Below are 19,178 nucleotides of genomic sequence, written 5' to 3' on the forward strand. Positions count from 1 at the left end.
CTCTATTTCTTTATTGGCTGTGTTGGGTCTTCGTTGCTGCACGCAGGCTTCCTCTAGTTGCAGAGAGCAGGGGCTACTCTTCGTTGTGATGCGCAGGCTTCTTACTGCAGTGGCTTCCCTTGTTGCGGAGAACGGGCTTTAGGTGCGCGGGCTTCAGTAGTTGTGGCTCATGGGCTCTAGAGTGCAGGCTCAGTAGTTGTGGCACATGGGCTTAGTTGCTCCACGGCATGAGGGATCTTCCTGGACCAGGGCTTGAACCCATGTCCCCTGCATTGGCAGGCGGATTCTTAAACCACTGCGCCACCAGGGAAGTCCTTCTTACCAACTTTTAAATCTTCTCTTTATCCTCTTTTTTATCTCTCCTTATTCCTAATGTTGAATATTTGTGCTTTCTCTTTTTTTCTCTTTTTCAGACTTGCCAGAGAGGCTTGTCTATTTTATCAGTCTTTCCAGAGAACTAAATCCTTGATCTCTTTATTCCATAATTTTTGTTTTTGTTTTGTTTTGCTTCCAGATTCATTAATATTTACTTTTATCTTTATTCGTTTCCTCCTCCTTTTTTGTGGAATTTATTTCATTCTTTTCCTAACTTCCAGAATTAGGTACTTAAGTTTTCTTAGCATTTTTAAAATTATAAAGTCATTATAGACCCATTGTAGAAAATTTGTAGAGTATAAGAGTTGTAAAGCAAGAAAAGAAGACCCATTTTTTGACTACATTTTCACTTATTTCTTTTCAGTGTTTGTTTAATGTATATTTAAAAATCTTATTTGATATACAAAAATGCCCCTTGCTTTTACCAATTAACATTGTAAACACTTTCTCATGTCATTAAAAAGGATACCTAAAAAGCTTTCTTAATGGCTGTAGAATATGCCTTCTTGTATGATGAAACATGATTTACTGTGACATTCCCCTAATGTTAGGCATTAACATTGTTTCTAGTTTTTTACAACTCTAAATTATGTTACAGAGAACATCTTTGTGATTGCATTTTTGTCAGTATTTCAGATTATTTCCTAAAATAGATTGCTGGAAGTAGGTCAAAGGATATGAACATTTAAAAAGTTCTAGAAACCTATTGCCAAATTGCTTTCCAGAAGAATTATACCAGTTTACATTCTCAATCAGTAAAATAGTTTTTTCATCACCCCGTCCTCACCAGCATTGAGTATTGTAATTTTCTTTAATCTTTACAGATTAGCCATTTAAACTGTGTAGCATTCCAGGAAACCGAAAGTTAAGTGTGAGAGTCCACATGCATGTGACTAACCTGTGGCATGTTTGTAATTTATGTAGCTTTCTTCCCACCGCCAAGCATGTTCCCAGACTGCCTTCCTTGCTCTCCACTCAGCATTGCTTTAAGGAATGCAAAAATACTCCCAAAATAAATATCCCCAAGCCAAGCACCAGTGACTTTTGGATTTTCCATACCTTTATTCCCCCTCCATGGTAGTTTGCTTACCTGGTGAAAGTCACTTATAAAACTGGGTGGGTAGACCAAAGTTACCAGTGGGCTTCAAAACAAACAGCCGACTTAAACTATGCTTTCAAAAGAGTGGATTCTGGCCCATCATCCTCCACCCCGACAATGAGTCTTGGGTTGTTGTTGACTGTGCCCCTGGAATCATCAGACTAACTGAATTTCAAAGTCCCTAATGGAAGGATATTGAAATAAGACAGAGATCAGACTCTTAACTCTGCAGCCAATCCTGGCAGGGCTTCTGTTACATCACTGTGCTTGTTTATGATTTACCGAAATACACATACCCCATCTCACCCCAGAAAGTAGGCATCTTCATTTGGTTGCCACTCTGGGGATCTCATTTCCTCCCCACCATTAACCAGATCTATGACCTAAGATAAGTCGCTTATCTTTTCTGGGCTTCAGTTTCTGTATCTGTAAAATAAAGTAATTGAACTAAAGATTTTAAAGAGCCTATCTAATTTTAAAATCATGTGGTTCTATAAGACTTCATAGGAGATGGAATTGAAGTGTATGAAATCATGAAAACTATTTCTGAGAATGTAGACTTGTCCCCTACATTCCAGAACATTAATAAGGGCTTTGCCTCTTGGAGAAAAAGTACAAAATCTTCTGTGATGTTATACAATTGGAAATAACTTATAAGTCACTTTTACGAGGAGCTAATTCAGGCTTTAAGTGAATTTTAGGATGAGCCGTTACTTATGCTTACTTAGTCATTCAAGGAAACAAGGACATTGGGTGGCTCTTGCTAATCCTTTTAAGACAGTAACAGGGACAGTTCTTATGGGACTCACCCCCAAAGCTTCCTCTGGTGCCACTGTCAAAAATAATGAATTATTAGTCAGACCCACAATGACATTTCTTAGTCCCGTTACTGTAGGAAGCCAGGCACTGTGTGTATAATTATTTTGTCTTTTAAAGGAAGTTGACACTGTCAAAAACTGAATTTGCACAATTCAATTTCTGGAGTTTCCTGTATTTCGAGGTTCCCAAGCTGCTCCAAAATAAAACCCCTTTTAGGGATTTCAAGGGAGACACCCTGTGAAATGTTCATCAGAAACACACCATGATCTCCTGTTTCCATGCAGGGTTGGGGCGTCAGACACATCACATTTGTAGACAATGCCAAGATCTCCTACTCCAACCCTGTGAGGCAGCCTCTGTATGAATTTGAAGATTGCCTGGCGGGTGGTAAGCCCAAGGCCCTGGCTGCAGCAGACCGGCTCCAGAAAATATTCCCAGGAGTGGTATGTCGATGCTGTTTGAGAATGTCTGAGGTTTTCTCCTGGATCTTTCAGTGTTTAAGTCTTGGGGAATGAGGCCCTGTGGTATTGGTGAAAGGGAGTCAGACATCTGTCACTTACTACCAGGCCCTCATCATGTGGCCGAACCTCTGTTTCCTCATCTCAGAGGTGCAGATTACAAGAACAAAACAAAACTCTCATATATTATTATGAAGGTAAAATGAAGAGTACATGAAAAGAATGTTTTATAAGTTGCAAAGCATTATCTGAGTTGAGGAATTTGGGGTACGAATATTTTTAGATACTGCCTTGTTCCAAAGGGATTTATGGTGGCTCAGATGTAGGATATTATTTTCCTCATCACCAGAATACTTGATAGTTAGTACAGGTTTATGAAATTAAATTGAATGTAAGTCTGCAGAAGAAAGATCTGGCTAATGTTTAGCTTTTTATTCCAGCTGCTTCTTATTTTTGACTTTCATCGTTTACTTTAAAAACAGTGAGGCAAGTCATTCAGCTCATTTGATTCAAAATCTTGCCAATGTTTTTGAGGTCATCCAGCAAAAGACATTCTGCATCTTGCATGCTTAATCAATTTATGTGACAGAGGTTAGATTAGGTGTCTCCGAAGTATCTGTTTGTACTTAAAGTGCCACAAGAGAGTCTTGGCCCTGGCTAAAAATAAAAAACCTGCTTTCTCAAAATTTCTCTGTTTAGTCACTCAGCATTAGATTCATTCATTTTAACAGTCTTTGCTTTAAAAGCAACTTTGACTGTTTTGCCCATTTCATCAGTGTACCAGAGGAATGTCATTTATTGGGTTTAATTGAACAGTATTGATTGAACACCCACTGTACCCAGTGAGGTGCTGGATGCCAGAAGAGATAAGAATAAGTTACACCCCATCATTGAGGAGGCATCTTAGTTAGGTTTCTGCTGTGACAATATTGCATATCACATACTCCCAACATCTAAATGGCTTACGATCATAAACATTATTTCATGCTCATGGGTCTGCAGGTTAGCCATAGCTTAGCTGTAGGCTAGGCTGGACTCAGGCTTCGAGTCAGGTTCCAATCTGCTCTATATGTCATTATTTCAAAATCTACGCTCCAGGAGCAACAGTCAGCTGGTCCTACTCTTCTTACGGTGGAAGGTAGAAGTGTAAAGGAGTTGGTGAGGCTTACCATACCTATACCTGTTAAAGTCTCAGCCCAGAAATGGCACTGTGCACTGTCCTCCGTCTCCATTGCCAGAGCTAGTCACAGCGCCAGGCCCTAAGTCAATGGGGTTGGTCAGTATACCCTGCCTTCCTAGTGGGAGGTCCTGCAAAGTCGTATGGCAAAGGGCATGGACATATAATTCTATTAGAGGGAGGCAGTGCACAGTCAGGAAGAATAATTCATTCTATCACCAGAGAGTATCGTGAACTGCCCTCTGGGCCCAGACAGACCTGGCTTTGAATCTGAGCTCTGCCTGAAAGTTTTGCTTGCCCAAATCCTAGCCGTGGTCTATGACCCAATGCAGTTCCCCCTATTTATTTGGTCAGTTATTCTATGACTTGCTCACTTGTCACATATTTATTTAAGGCCTACTGTGTGCTAGGGACTGGGGAACAAGGCAGACGAAGTTCCCCCTCCCTTGCATAGAACTTCAAGTCTAGATGGGGGCATGGTCAATAAACTAATTTCTTAAACGGTTAAACTTGTAATAAGTGCACGAGGCAGGAGCTCACTTGCTGTGAGAATGTTTAACAGGTAGGCCTGACCTAAACCAGGCTTCCTTGAGGAAGCTAAGTCCTGAAGCATGGGTGGGAGTTAGCTAGACCAAGGGGAGGCAGAGCTGTTTGTGCAGAGGCCTGAGGTAGGAAGCAGCATGCTGCCTTTGTGGACTGAAAGAAAACCAGGCTAGCTGAAGCATGGAGGTCAAGAAACACACAGAGCTAGGGCGTCAGCAAAGGCCAGGTCGTGCTGGGCCTTAGAGATCAAGTTCACCTTTTCCTGAAAACATCAGCCTACCAGGATCAAGCCTCTTCCTCAGCACTTACATCATGTTACTCCATCTTACCTATTGGATTATGCATTCCTTACCACTGGGAGCCAGGTCTCTTATACTTTTAACCTTCATGCCTTATAAGTAATAATAGATAACACAGAATGCATCTAAGTACTAGTGTAGTTCATCAAGTTCGTGAAAAGTACTTGTGAAACTGTTTCACTTATTGGTTAGCCAGGCTTATGTAATTTTCTTTGTATGTTCAACTTAGTGTTCAACAATCAATATTGTTGATATTTTCATTCAACAAATATTTACTCATCACCCTCCTTACACCAGGCCATGGACAGAAGGCTAGTCCTAAGTGAAGAAGACATGAAAAGAACTGCTCGGCTACAAATACCATGCCTAATCCTGGGGTTGAATTAATTGAATAGGAAAAAACCTGACTTTAATAAATCAAATAACTATTTGAAGTCACCATTTTTTTCCCCCAAAGGTAAGGCAATAAAATGTAGGATTGTGGAGCCACACTAGGGGTTTTAAAACCCAGCTCTGGACATCTGCTTCCAACCCTGAAGAGTAACTGATAGACTAGCTCTCCTACCATTATGCACCTAAACGTTCTGCACCTGGATAGACTATATAAAATGACTCTTCAGACACTGAACAATATGTAGTGAAAGACTGTGGTCTCGGAAAGAAGTGTTTGTCCCAATTTATTGCATGCAGACACTTTTTAGCCCATGGCACTCCTTTGTGACTCACAATTCATCTGCCAAGACATTGTGGAGCCAGCAGGGGACAAAAGGTAAATTATAGAGCTGTTCTAAAGCCCCCATGAGAAATCCTGAGTCCCCACACTCAAAGAGAACCCAGGTTGCTGGGCAGCTTCTGCTTTTGGACAGGAAATGAAGCTTCACTACCACACATAGCTGTCACCCACCCTCCAAACAAATATCTATACACTCCTAAGTCAGTTTTCTAGTTCAAGGCAGCAAGTAGAGTTTTTTGGTTTTGAGGGTTTTGTTTGTTTTTAGTGTGTATACCCCTAAGAAGATTAAGGCAAGACTAGCAGTCATTCTAATCTTACATGAATTTATTAAATTATTTTTGTTCTAACATCCCATTTGGAGGTATTCTACCATAAGGAAGGGGAGGGGAGGGCAGCTTGGGAACAAGTGGGGGGAGACAGCCTGGCTGGATGGAGGGACTTAGGCAGGCAGAGGGCATTTTGATGAAGTTTCTTGGCCTCAGATTGTAGGAAAGAGCCAAAGGTACACAGTTTTCTCCAGTGTTCATCTTTTCTCACATGGGAAGTGCCCCCCACCCACTTTGGAACTAGGATCCGTGTGTCTCTGTTTGCTGCTCTGTCCAGCTTCAGGGACCCTGGGTGACAGGAAAGGGTGGTCTAGGTTGAAGAGGTGAAGAGGGTTGGGGGCACAGGCAGCAGAAGGCTAAGGCAGAGTGGTCATGACGGAGAGACTTCAGGCTGTAAGCGACCGTGCGTGCACGCCTGCGGCGACCGGGAGATGCGGGCTCTGAGATCCCGCCTGTCCCTTTGCTTCAGACCTCCCTCTCTCTGGTGTGTCCCCAGAACGCCAGAGGGTTCAACATGAGCATCCCCATGCCGGGACACCCAGTGAACTTCTCCAGCGTCACCCTGGAGCAGGCCCGCAGGGATGTAGAGCGGCTGGAGCAGCTCGTCGAAGGCCATGATGTCGTGTTCCTGCTGATGGACACCCGGGAGAGCCGATGGCTGCCCGCCGTCATCGCCGCGAGCAAGAGAAAGGTAGAGTGTGGGTCCTCTGGTGGTGACTTAATGCATCATCTCCCCAGGGGGAAGTGTACCCAATCCTCCAGAGCAGAGGGTGCTTTGTGTGGCCTAGTGACCTGGTACAAGAGGGCTTCCTCCAGAGACTGTCTCTGCCTTATGCACCATCATGCAGCATAATTGTTACCCTTTACTGTTTAATTTTCATAACCACCCTGTGAGGTCCTTTACTGGAAGGGACACTCTACTTACAATAGAATGTAAGCTCCAAGAGGGCAAAGATTTTGCCTCATTCACTACTGTTGGGTCAGTGACAGCTTCAAGGGCCAAAAGAACTGAAGGGTTAAACACTGGGTTGGCCAAAAAGTGCCTTCAGTTTTAAGTAAAAATAAAAGACACATTTTTCATTTTCACCAAGAACTTTACTGAACAACGTATTCACCCTTTTGTTCCACTACCTTCTGCCATTTTTCAGGCAACTTCGTAATTCCATCTTCCCAAAACTTTTTATCTTTTTGAGCAAAGAACTGTTCCAGGTGCCTTTTATAGTCTTCCACAGAATTGAAATTTTCCATTAAGAGAATTTTGTAAAGACCTAAATAAATGGAAATCCGAAGGTCAATGTCTGGTGAATATGGCAGATGAATCAGAACTTCCCAGCCAAGCTGTAACCGTTTTTACCTGGTCATGAAAGAAACATGCAGTCTTGAGTTATCCTGATGGAAGATTATGCGTTTTCTGTTGACTAATTCCAGATGCTTTTCGTTGAGTGCTGCTTTCAGTTGGTCTAACTGGGAGCAGTACTTGTTGGAATTAATTGTTTGGTTTTCCAGAAGGAACTCATAATAGAGGACTCCCTTCCAATCCCACCATATACACAACATCACCTTCTTTGGATGAAGACCGGCCTTTGGTGTGGTTGGTGGTGGTTCATTTTGCTTGCCCACGATCTCTTCCATTCCACATTATTGTACAGTATCTACTTTTCATCGCCTGTCACAATTTGTTTTAAAAACGGAACGTTTTCATTACGTGTAAGTAGAGAATCACATGCGGAAATACAGTCAAGAAGGTTTTTTTCGCTTAACTTACGTGGAACCCAAACATCAGAGCGATTCACATAACCAAGCTGGTGCAAATGACTTTCAACACTTGATTTGGATATTTTGAGTATGTTGGCTATCTCCCGCGTGGTATAACATTGACTGTTCTCAATTAATGTCTCAATTTGATCGCTATCATCTTCAACTGGTTTACCTGACTGTGGAGCGTCGTCCAGCAAGAAATCTCCAGCACAAAACTTCTCAAACCACTTTTGACACATTTGATCAGTCACAGCACCTTCTCCATACCCTGCATAGATCTTTTTTTTTGCGTTTCGGTTGTGTTTTTACCTTTCTTGAAATGACAAAGCATAATATGCTGAAAATGTTCCTTTTTTCTTCCATCTTCAATATTAAAATGGCTACACAAAAATTCACCAATTTTGATAAGTCTATTTTTAAACGCATGCTGATATGACAGCTGTCACATACAGTCTAACAAAATTGTTTCGAATGACGTTAAAGACAACTAAGTGCTCCTAGAGCCATCTTAAGGAAAAAACGGAACGAACCTTTTGGTCAACCCCATAAATCATGGTACATATGTGTGACGGAATAGTATGCAGCCGTTCACGGTTATGTCTTCAAAGAATTTTAATAACACGGAAAATACCACATTATGTTAAATAAGCAAGATATAATATTGTATATATTTTTTATCAACTATGTTTATATATGTAAAGATATCTATGTTTATCAAAGGATGGCAAGAAGAAGGGAGAAAGGGAGGAAGGGAATGGGAGAGAAAGAGAGAAAATAACAGGGAAATACCTCAAACTATTAATAGTAATTGAGCTGTGAGATTGTGAGTGATTTTTGTTTTCTTTTCTGGTATGGTTTTCCTTGATTTTTTTCCAGCTTTCTCTCTAACCATAAATTTGGGAGAATAAGTTAAATTACAACTAAGAGAATTTCTTACAGTATAAATGAAAAAAATTGTCCTCAAAAACCTAATGTGGGCGGCTTCCCTGGTGGCCCAGTGGTTGGGAATCCGCCTGCCAATGCAGGGAACATGGGTTCGTGCCCTGGTCTGGGAGGATCCCACACGCCACGGAGCAACGAAGCCCACGTGCCACAACTACTGAGCCTGCGCTCTAGAGCCCGCAAGCCACAACTACTGAAGCCCGCATGCCTGGAGCCCATGCTCCGCAACGGGGGAGGCCACCGCAATGAGAGGCCCGTGCACCTCAGCGAGGAGTGGCCCCCGCTCGCCGCAACTAGAGAAAACCTGCACGCAGCAACCAGGACCCAATGCAGCCAAAAATAAATAAATTAAGTAATTAATTAAAAAAAAGAAAGAAAGAAAATATTCAAAAAAAATCCTATGTGGAGGGTGAATTATATGGTATGTGAATTATATCTCAATAAAGCTATTATGAAAAAAATCTCTGTAGAAATGACAGAGGACAGCATAATGCTGGAAAGAATGGGTTTGAGAACTATCGAGACAGTTTTATACACCTACCTTTTACCAGCTAAGCGACCTTGGGCAAGTTATGGAAGTAACCTCTCTGACTTTCAGTATCCTCATCTGTCAATAGGAAATGTTTGCTGGGAATTTTAAATGAAACCAAATGAGATAATTTATGTTAATCACTTGTTAAGTCTTTTGCACTTAATAAGCCCTCAGTCTTGGGTAACTTTTACCAACATTAGCTTCTAGAATCTAATTATAGTCATATGCAAACATTTATTGCAAACACTTATAAAACAAATTTTTTAAGTGGACCAAATATGAAGTTAACCATGGCTTAAAATATGTGTCTCTTAACTCTAGCATTTTATTCCTTGAAACTCACAGCTGGTCATCAATGCTGCCTTGGGATTTGACACATTTGTTGTCATGAGACATGGCCTGAAGAAGCCTAAGCAGCAGGGAGCCGGGGACTTGTGTCCCAGCCACCCTGTGGCACCTGCTGACCTCCTGGGCCCATCACTTTTTGCCAACATCCCTGGCTACAAACTTGGCTGCTATTTCTGCAATGATGTGGTGGCCCCGGGAGATGTAAGTGGATTTCTCTGTTATTCCAAATATTTCCTACAACCGTCTTGCCCACTAGAGTGGAGAGACCCAGTTCTTTCCTTTACGACTATTCAGATATTGTCTTTTAACAAAGAGAAAAATTCTCCCTTTGGGAGGGGGCGGGGCATGGCCTTATCCCTCTATGAGCCTTGTTTGACATCATCAACTGTGTACAGCTCTTCCCTGTTCACCAATGTAAACGCAGCAGCAAACCATTTTTATGGAAAGCTCAGCAAGGAAACTGCAGGCTAGATTGGTTCCTGGCAGCGCTTAGCGCTGTATCCTGTGTGTATCTTAGTGAAGAGGGCGTTAAATGAGGAGTCTGAAGACCCAGACTGCAGTCCAGGCTTGGACACTGCCTCACGGGATAATTCCAAATAAGTCTGTTAGGCTCCCTGTGCTTCTGCGGGATGGGACTGAGGCCCAGAAGGTTGTCAGACTCAGCATGTCAAAATACAGGATTTCCAGTTAATTCTGAATTTCAGGTAAATAGCGAATAATATTTTAGTATAAGTATGTCCCATGCAATATTCGAGATCTGTTTATACTAAAAGATTATTTGTTGTTTATTTAAAGTTCAAATTTAACCGGGCATCTTGTATTTTATCTGCCAACCCCAGTAGGGGGGGGACGAATACTTTCCCTGACTATTAACAGTGCACGGTGGTTCAAACATGGAAGTGCTCTGAGCTGCAAGCGCTACACTGTTCCAACGTAAGGTTCTGTGTTCTTAATGCTGCCATGGAAGCAGGGTGAGCAGGAATGGTCTTTCATCAGAAAAGGCGATCACTTCTAGTAAAACAAAGCAGAGGTGTTGTCTGTACCCTCCCCTCCATTTTCACCTTCTATTAAAACTTGTTCCTTACTAATTTACACCTCTTTTGGATGACTGGCTTTTGTGTCTTCCCAGTATAAAGAAAAAAATATCCTCTTATGTGAAGAAGGGTGGCTTTATCTCCATCATGGGTTATAATATACAGCTGACCCTGTTATTTCGTTATTACCAACAAGTACGATTAAGGATCAGCTGCAGTAAAGTTACATCTGTTCATAAGGCAAAAATTTCAGAGTCAAAGTTATCCCTAACAACCCCTTAAATTTGCCCAGAGTTGGAAAATTAGAATTTCTTAGGTTGAACTAACGAAGGCTTGTGTTTGGAGCCACATTGTAGCAAAAATACTTGTTCTTAAGCCCTGAGATCACGCTCAGGGTGACAAGATGCCTCCACTGTGAGGGGCACATGGAAACAGAGGATGGCGGGGACAGCAGAGCAGTGCTCCCGCCTCCCGGGCACTCCGAGGGTTAGCGCAGTCACGGTGGCAGAGCAGGACCATTTGCTCTGTTCAAACGTTCTTCCTCTCTGTGCCTCTGGCTCTCAACTCACAAGCACAGTAGAGTTGAGTCGGTTAAGAGTGCATGATGCCACTCCGTGTATGAGGCAGCTAGGCCCCCCATCTTTAATTGTTTATAACTGCTAATCCTCTTTAGCGTATTACCTTATTTAGTTACCTAACTTGTATATTTTGTTTTTCTTGGTACTTGCAAGAAATGGTATTATGTGAGGCTGACTGATCTTTGCCAACAGTGAGCGTCTGGTATGTGATAGAGCTTTATTGTGGAGGAGTTTGATGCTTCACTCAGCTGGCATTGGGCGGAACAGAACTTTGCATTCACGTCAGTGACTGTTTCTCTGTAGTCAACCAGAGACCGGACCTTGGACCAGCAGTGCACTGTGAGTCGTCCGGGACTGGCCATGATTGCAGGAGCCCTGGCGGTGGAATTGATGGTTTCCGTTTTGCAGCATCCAGAAGGGTGAGTTTGCCTTTTAGAGATGGGTGTTTAAACAAAGAAAGCTTTTGTATCTCCCTTGGCCTTTTCTCAGTCTGAATTTTCTGAGAATTCTATTGCTCTTTCCATCCTCAAAAAAACAAGATTTTAAAAAAACCAGTCTGATTCTTTGGCCTGGAGAACTTGTCATTGTGATCTTTGGAGCTGTATCTCTGCATCCTTCTGGAACTGAACTCTCCTAGAGTTAATTGGTAATTGATAATAAGGAAGGATAAAAATTTTGGTAGTGGCCTTAGGACCTTCATGCATTTGTTCTCTTAATATGTTTTGATCTCCTTAGCCCTGAGCATTTGTAAGGCAATACGTGAATCACCTATGATAGAAATTGCATTTAGCTGTATGTAACAGATCCATCTAAAGTGACTTAGCCAAAAGGGTACAGCTTGGTTTTTCTCATGCGGCAAGAAGCTCAGAGGCAGCTTCCAGGGCTGGTACAAAGGCTCCGATATGCCATTAGGGACTGTTTCCTTGGCATTCACTCGGCCACTCTTAGCTCCCTTCCTTATGCTTGTCACCTGTAGTCACAAGATGACTGCTCTGCCAACAGTGTTGCTTCTGTGTTACACTTAAGAGGAAAGGAATGACCAGAGGATGAAAGTTGTGCTCAGCTGAGCCTGCCCCCTTTTAAAAGGCTCTCCAGGAAAACTTACTTATTGATTCTAAAACTCCTATATCACATGACCTTGCACTCGTAACTGCAAGGAAGACGGACAAATGTAGTCCTTTGGCTGGGCATGTTGCCTCTCTCAATGAAACTGTGATGACATAGAAGTGGAGAATAGATTGGGCAGGCGCCCAGTACTGTCTGCACATTCATTTAAAAAAATTCTGTATGTATTTTAAACCCTAGAAGATATTATTATTGTTATATAGTTGGTATTCATTTCATTTTGCTAGTATTTTCCTTTTTGTTACTTTTCATTTCTTTCTGTGACCTTGAGCTTCCATCCAAGGGCATTTCCTTCTGCCTGAAGAATACCCTTTATTATTGCCTTTAGAAATGCTAGTGACCAAGATATTTCAGTTTTTGTTTGTCCAAAAATGTTTTTATCTTTATGCTTGAAAGCTATTTTTGCTGCGTACAGAATTCCAGACTGGTGGTAATTTACCTTTAGCAAGTTGAGAGTGTACTCCTGTGGTCTCTGGCTGCCCTTATCCTGGTTGAGGAGTAAGGTGTGTATCTCGTTGCTACTCCTTTGATACAATTTGTTTTTCTCCCTCTTCCCCTACCCTCAGTTGCTTTTAAGATTTTCTCATTGTTTTTGGTTTTCAGAAGTTGGGAATACATACCTAATTCTGTTATTTATTATTGTATACCTATTTCTGTATTTATTCTGATTGTGCTTTTTAGTGCCCCTTGAATCCATGGCTTGATGTTTTTCACCCACTGTGGACAATTTTCAGCCATTATCTCCTAAAACATTGCTTCTGCCCCTTTCTTGATTCTTTCCTTTTGAGTCCCTTGTTGCATGTTAGAATCAGCCTATGCTCTTTTCTGTACTTTCCATAATTTTGTCTTTCCTTACTTCAGTCTGGCTATTTGGTTTTGGCTTATCTTCCAGTTTACTAATTCTTCCTTCTTCTGTGTCTATGTTTTAAACCATCCATTGAGTTTTAAATTTCATAATTATATGTTTCACTCTTAGAGTTTCCATCTGATCTTATTTTATACATTCCTTCTTCTCTGCTAAAATTGTGATTTTGGTCTTTTTCATTCTTTGAACACATTTGATCATGTTTTTCTTTTAAGTCCTTATCAGTTATGTCCATTGATGGGCTCTCCTATGAGCCTGTTCCTATTGTCTATTGTTTTTATTGGCTTTTGGTTATGTATTGTCTCCTCATATACCTGGTTTTGGTTTTTTTTTTAAAAAACGAAACCTTTTCATTATGGAAATTTCAAATATATATGAAAAGATATATAGATAGATAGATATAGATAGATAGATATAGATATCTTCTTTCTCACACACACACACACACACACACAATTTGTGTATATATGTAGAAACCACCTTGTATGTACCATCCAGCTTCAACAATTACCAGTCATCATTTATCTGTACTACTGTCCACAGTTTTTCTCCTTCCACTGACTTATTTTAAAGCAAATCCAAGACATAGCTTTTCATTCATAAAAATATATCTTTTTAGTATGTATCTTTACTATTTTTACATATAAATACAAATAAAAGGCAATTCCCTAATATTACCACATATCCAATCAATATTTAAATTTCTTCAATTCCTTGTATCTTCTTGGCTATATTTGATTGAGTACTAGACATTATATTTGAAAAATTACAGAGATGTGATTTACATTTCTTTCTGGCAAACTGCTAGGCCAAGGGGACTACCATCCTAGAACATTTTATCCAATTAGGGCTTATCTATTTCCGGTTCACCGTTAGTCTGAGGAAGCACCCCTGTATGATCCCAACCCAAAGCCTGAGATATTTTCCATGGTTCCTCCTTATTGGCAGACCTCAACTCTGGATTTTCCCATCAGCCTCATGAGTCAGTGAGTATCACTGTTCAGCTTCTGATCTTGTGGCCACTGCTTTTGGACATTGGCAATCATTGTATGGGGGAAAACTCCCCTTGCAAATGCCTGGTTTACCTCTGTGGGCTTCCCTCCTCTTATAAACCTTAGCTCTGTAATTCTCCCCTACTGTGGTAGCTCTCTGATGCTTTCAAACGGAGGTTTGTATACTTTGTCTGGCTTTCCCATTTGTTCTCAATGGGGGGACTGGTCCTGACCACTTAGTCCACCAATGCCACACCAGTTATAAAAATATTTTTTAATTTATTAAGCACTCATAGGGTTAGGCTTGCATGTGAGAGGAAGGCAGGGAGTAGGCTGGTGTGTTTTGTTTCAACTTGACCTTGGGCCTTTCGGTAGTCTCTATGTGTAACGCATTGTATATATGTTATATTACAGATATAAAAATTAGCACAATTGTGGTCTAGACACCCTCTCTTCTCCAAGCAAGGAGAAGATCTTACTTTATGACTTATAAACAACAGAAGTAATTCATCTTATAATAAATAAAAGTGAGACAAAAATTAAATTAATTGTAAAAAATAGAGTCAGTAATTTAGAAAAAGAAAGAAGGAAGGAAAAGAAGAGAAAAGGAAAGGAAAGAAAATGAAGAAAAGAGAGAAGCAAAAGAAAACTTAATAAACAACTTAAGACTCTCTCAATATCCGCTGGAGACTGTGCTGTCGAGTGTGATATAGTGAAGGCAGAGTGGAGCCAAACAGGTATTTACACCTGACTGTGTGACAAACGCATTGTGATTTATCTTATTTTCAACCCTTACATAGTGCTTACGTTGTGCTAGGCATTATTCTAAGCACTTTACAAATAGTAATTCATTTAATCCTCATAGCAAACAGATTAGGAAAGAACTCTTATCTGTCCCATTTTTGATGGGGAAATTGAGGCATAGCGAAGATAACTAAGTTGCTGAAATTCACGTAGCTGATAAGTAGTAACGCTGGGATTAAGCACAGCCCGGTTTGGCTCCAAACTCTGTTTTTAATCACTCTGCTATGCTGTTTGTAATACAGGCAGGAAAGAATTGAATTTTTGAAAGATTTGTTTTTCCAGTTCTCAGAAATCAACATGAATATTCTATTTACTGTATAACTCAGAGTTCTTCTCCGAAGTTGAAAAGACAGCCTCTGTACAATGTTGGTAGCATACGTAACAGTATAGATGCTTCAGAGCTAAATGAAAATAAGCAGCTTTTTTCGTCTTCCTCTCATCTTTGTCATCCCCCTGGCACCTATGTTTATTGTGGCCCCCTGACAGGAAGCATTTGGGTTAAAATCTTTCAGAGCTGGCTCTGAGTCCTTGACACTGGCCACTCTGTCTTCCACATTTGCCTTGGTCATAGGCTAAAACCAGGGTCTGTGTCACGTCTCTTCTGTAACATAAGTAAACATCAGACTGTTATTCCGGAGGGAGTATTCGTTCTGCCCAATTAGTCCCTCGCTTTTCTTTCTCCTTCCTCCATCGTGGTAGCATTTACATCACCTCAGCAAGTTAAGGTTGGAACGTTTTCTGTTTCAAAATTTCAATTCAATTCAACAATGTGCTGCGGTGTTTTACAAGACTGTTTCAGAGTAAGGGAATTAACATTAGCCAGACGTTGCACTTGGCAATTTATCTAACTTATTCCTAATTCATTTCTCACAACTGTCTTATTCCTATTTTATAGGTGATGGACCTGAAGCACAGAGAAATTAAGCAACTTGCCTGTGCTCACAAGCTCTGGTCTTTCTGACTCTAAAGCACAAGCTTTTTTTTTTTTTTTTAAACTATTCTTCTGCCTTCCTCCCAGGGAAATTAGGGGGTTTTTTCCTAGCTTATGCTGCCTAGCAAGGGGCGTTTCGGTTATCCTTATAAATCTTATGTGGACCTCCTCCAGATCGTCCTCACAGGAATTAAGCATAGATTTTTATGAAATGAGCAGCTCTGATGGTTTCCTTTCCTCAGGGGCTACGCCATTGCCAGCAGCAGTGACGACCGCATGAATGAGCCTCCAACCTCTCTCGGGCTCGTGCCTCACCAGGTTAGTGACTGGGAGTGAAACCACAACTCTGGACCCGATCCCAGTGGTGCAGTGGGAAAGTATTTGAGGTCATTCCAGCCCACCTCTTCGCCACCCTCTCTACCCTCCAGCTTCCCTGGAATTTCAGTGGGAGTTCCTTATGAGCACCTGGAGGAGATCCCGTTCTGCAGGATGGTGTCGAGATGAAATCCTGAACAAGCGGCATTACCCAGAGTCTTGATATAGCATTTAGCATGTTGACTAGGGGCCTAGCGATGGAGTAGAACAAGAGAAAACGGGCTTTGGAACCAACCAGACAGCGGCTTAAATCCCAGCCCTGCAGTTATTAAGATGGCCTTCCTTGGCCAAGTCATTAAACTTATCTGAGCCTTAGTTTTCTTATCTAGAAAATGGAGGCAAGAATACCGACCTCAGCTGGTAGCAGTAGAGATGAGAGATGTTATATAGAAAAGGCTCAGCGACAGTGCCTGGTACATCACAGCCCTCAGTAAATGGTGCTGCTAGTTTTGTTGCTGTTGTTTATTATTACTGACTCCTTAATAATAATTAAGAAATAATAAATAATAGAAGCCAAATAATAGAAGCCTTTCTGGGCATGCATGGGAAGGCCATTAGAAGTGCACAGTGTCACCAGACAGTGGGGTGTCTTTTCAGAAAAAGAATCTGAAGCATCATAGGGAAGGTCCACCCATAGAGAGTGAGAGAGAAAAAAAGCAGTGGAATGAAAATGTTAAATTCGTGTTGCCTCTTCACCACTTTTTGTCACTATGCTTTTGGAGGTTTTCTGGTCTTGCTTTTCGGAGATCATTTCTCTGGGTTCCGTGTGCGTATCTCAGTCTGTAGCAGGAAGGCTGTCTAGTTAGCGGAGCAGTGAGAGCACCCGACAGTCCCATCTGGGGGCTTGCGAGGACAGACTCACAGGCGCGTGCAGAGAGCGGGGTAACTCACGCAGGTCGCGTTCGTCTCTCTCTCTCTGCCTCCGCACACCTGCCCTGTCATTTTCTGGTTGAGGGTCTGAATCAGAAGAGGGGAAATTACTTGTCCACGGTCATAGAGGTAGTGGATATGCCGAAATCCATACCTAAGCTCGGCACTCTGACCAGGGCTGCGTATGAGGTTTTGTGAGTGGAAATAGCCCCGGCCTGCATTTTGGGAGAGTTTGCTTCGAATCCCTGCTCTGGGCCACTTGCACTACGTCACCTGTCATGGATTTGTGTTAGGTCACTTACCTCCCTGGGCCTCAGTTTCTGTATCAGTAAAAGCAGGTGTTTTACCTTGTGTCCAGAATTGTCTATGACGAGGCTTGGTAAAGCACACAACACCATGCAAATGTGACTTTTCCAGCCTGCCTCACTCAAGGTGGCATTTATTTGACATGAATGGGTTAATCTTTTCTGCAGAAACACTTCAAGTAGGACCCACTAGGCCCTGTAATAAGCCCCCATCATGAGGAAGCTGTCCCCCAGAGCCAGCCTCTTCTGTGGACGCGCTCATTTGAATCCGCACCCTCGTCCCTTCTCACATGTCTCCTTCCCTTTCTTCTGACCTTGAGATGTGCCCTCATCTCCTTTACAGATTTCATGCTGAGAAGGGCCTTAATTAAATTTTCAGTCATGCCCCTGCACTGGTTTCCTTCTTTAAGTCCTTTATGTTAAATTACCGCAGTTGTAGTTTTCTCAGTGCTGAGGCCAGAGGGCAAAGCAGTCTCTTTATAGAAGGGGTCCGGTGTCAAAATGCATGTGCCCATGTTTTTAAAGTACTATGGCAACTAATCCCTCTCAGTGTTATTTACCCCCATGGAGCCTTGCAATGGTTTGTCATTCACCCACTCTTCTAGTTCTTTCTCCTCGTTTTCAAATGTCTGAAGGATTATTTTGGTTGTTGGCCATCTCTTCACTTGGCCTTTTCAAAGTCTGAAGAATAATGCAGCCATATATGGGAAAAGCCCAGTGCGTGCGTGTGTGTGTGCGTGTGTGTGTGTGATTACTTGCTTACATTATTTCAAGTTTCAAGCCTTTATTTTTAGCTACTTTCTAAAAAAGACAGCAGAGAAAGAGCTTTAAAATTAGTCAGGGTTGTGTGGTCCCTATTTTATAAGGCTTTAAATTTCTTCTTTTTTTTTTCTTTTTGAAGTGGAGTGAGTGCATTTATGCAACTGTGTTTTGATTAGGGGACCACCGTTTCCACAAAAACACTGGGCTGTGTTGCAATGCAGACTCAGCACTTACCCCCTCCTTTTCCTGGCTCTCTGAGACAAATGACTTCCTGTTGGAGAGGAACTCGGTAAACCCCTTTGTGTGCTTTGTATACAGAGAATAGCCAGTGACGTTCCCTGGGCTCGTTTTTTCTCCATTCCCCAAAGGACAGTGTTTATTAATTGGTCCCTGTGGAATGAGATGTAGTAGAAAAGTGATAGTCCTTGGACTGAGAATCACAAGGCCCCCCACCAGCAACTCATTGTGTAATCTGGGGAAAGTTGCTTAACTTCGCCCATGCTCTCTGCTTCTCAGCTCTCCCCGGTGTCAGACCTGGGAGGCTTGAGGATTACTTAGTCCATCTCTCCGTGGGACCACAGGCAGAATTTGGCTTATCCAGAGATTGGCCAAGTGCAGAAAAAGGCTTGATTAGTCCCTGAAATTCAGTGATATTCAGCCTGAAACAACCTCTTATTGCATTTGAAAACCGTGAAAAAACCATTTGAAGGTGAGAAAATCGGCTTATGGGTTTGTTCTTTTTAAAAAGTCTCTGGCCCACTGTGTGTGGATGGGATTCTGCAAGCAGGCAGCAATGAGTATAAGCCACTTTCTGTCTATAAAGGGAATGGTTTTTTAATTTGTCATTTTTATCTATATATAAAATATACACAATCACACAAATCATTAAGTATACAACTTGGATTCTCACAAAGTGAACACCACTCATGTACCCAGCACACAGATCAAAATGAAGTGTTATCAAGTACCCCGACATCCCCCCATGCTTCCTCAGTTATCGCTGCCTCCTTCCCACACAGAGACACGCAGCTCTTGGCTCTGAACACCTTGGGAGACTTTTGTCTAATTTTGAACTTTCTGTAAATGAAATAATATAATACATGGTCTTTGGAGTCTGGCTTCTTTGGT

General features: G+C 41.8%; 1 protein-coding gene across 9 annotated transcripts in view; it reads left to right on the forward strand.

The window, feature by feature from the left end:
- The window catches only part of ATG7 (autophagy related 7), a 242,497-nt gene that overhangs the window by 52,232 nt on the left and 171,087 nt on the right, over positions 1 to 19,178 (forward strand). For 6 of the 9 annotated variants that reach the window (XM_082415674.1, XM_082415678.1, XM_082415677.1 and 3 more), the window contains 5 exons: positions 2,578 to 2,736; positions 6,326 to 6,520; positions 9,407 to 9,610; positions 11,325 to 11,440; positions 15,981 to 16,056. In XM_082415674.1, the coding sequence (XP_082271800.1) occupies positions 2,578 to 2,736; positions 6,326 to 6,520; positions 9,407 to 9,610; positions 11,325 to 11,440; positions 15,981 to 16,056 (750 nt within the window). The remainder of the gene's footprint in view (positions 1 to 2,577; positions 2,737 to 6,325; positions 6,521 to 9,406; positions 9,611 to 11,324; positions 11,441 to 15,980; positions 16,057 to 19,178) is intronic. The other 3 variants (XR_014251410.1, XR_014251411.1, XM_082415679.1) reach the window with 1 other exon arrangement.

Source organism: Balaenoptera physalus (genome assembly GCF_965194825.1).
Source record: "Balaenoptera physalus genome assembly, chromosome: 11".
In the NCBI taxonomy this organism is placed as follows: Eukaryota; Metazoa; Chordata; class Mammalia; order Artiodactyla; family Balaenopteridae; genus Balaenoptera; species Balaenoptera physalus.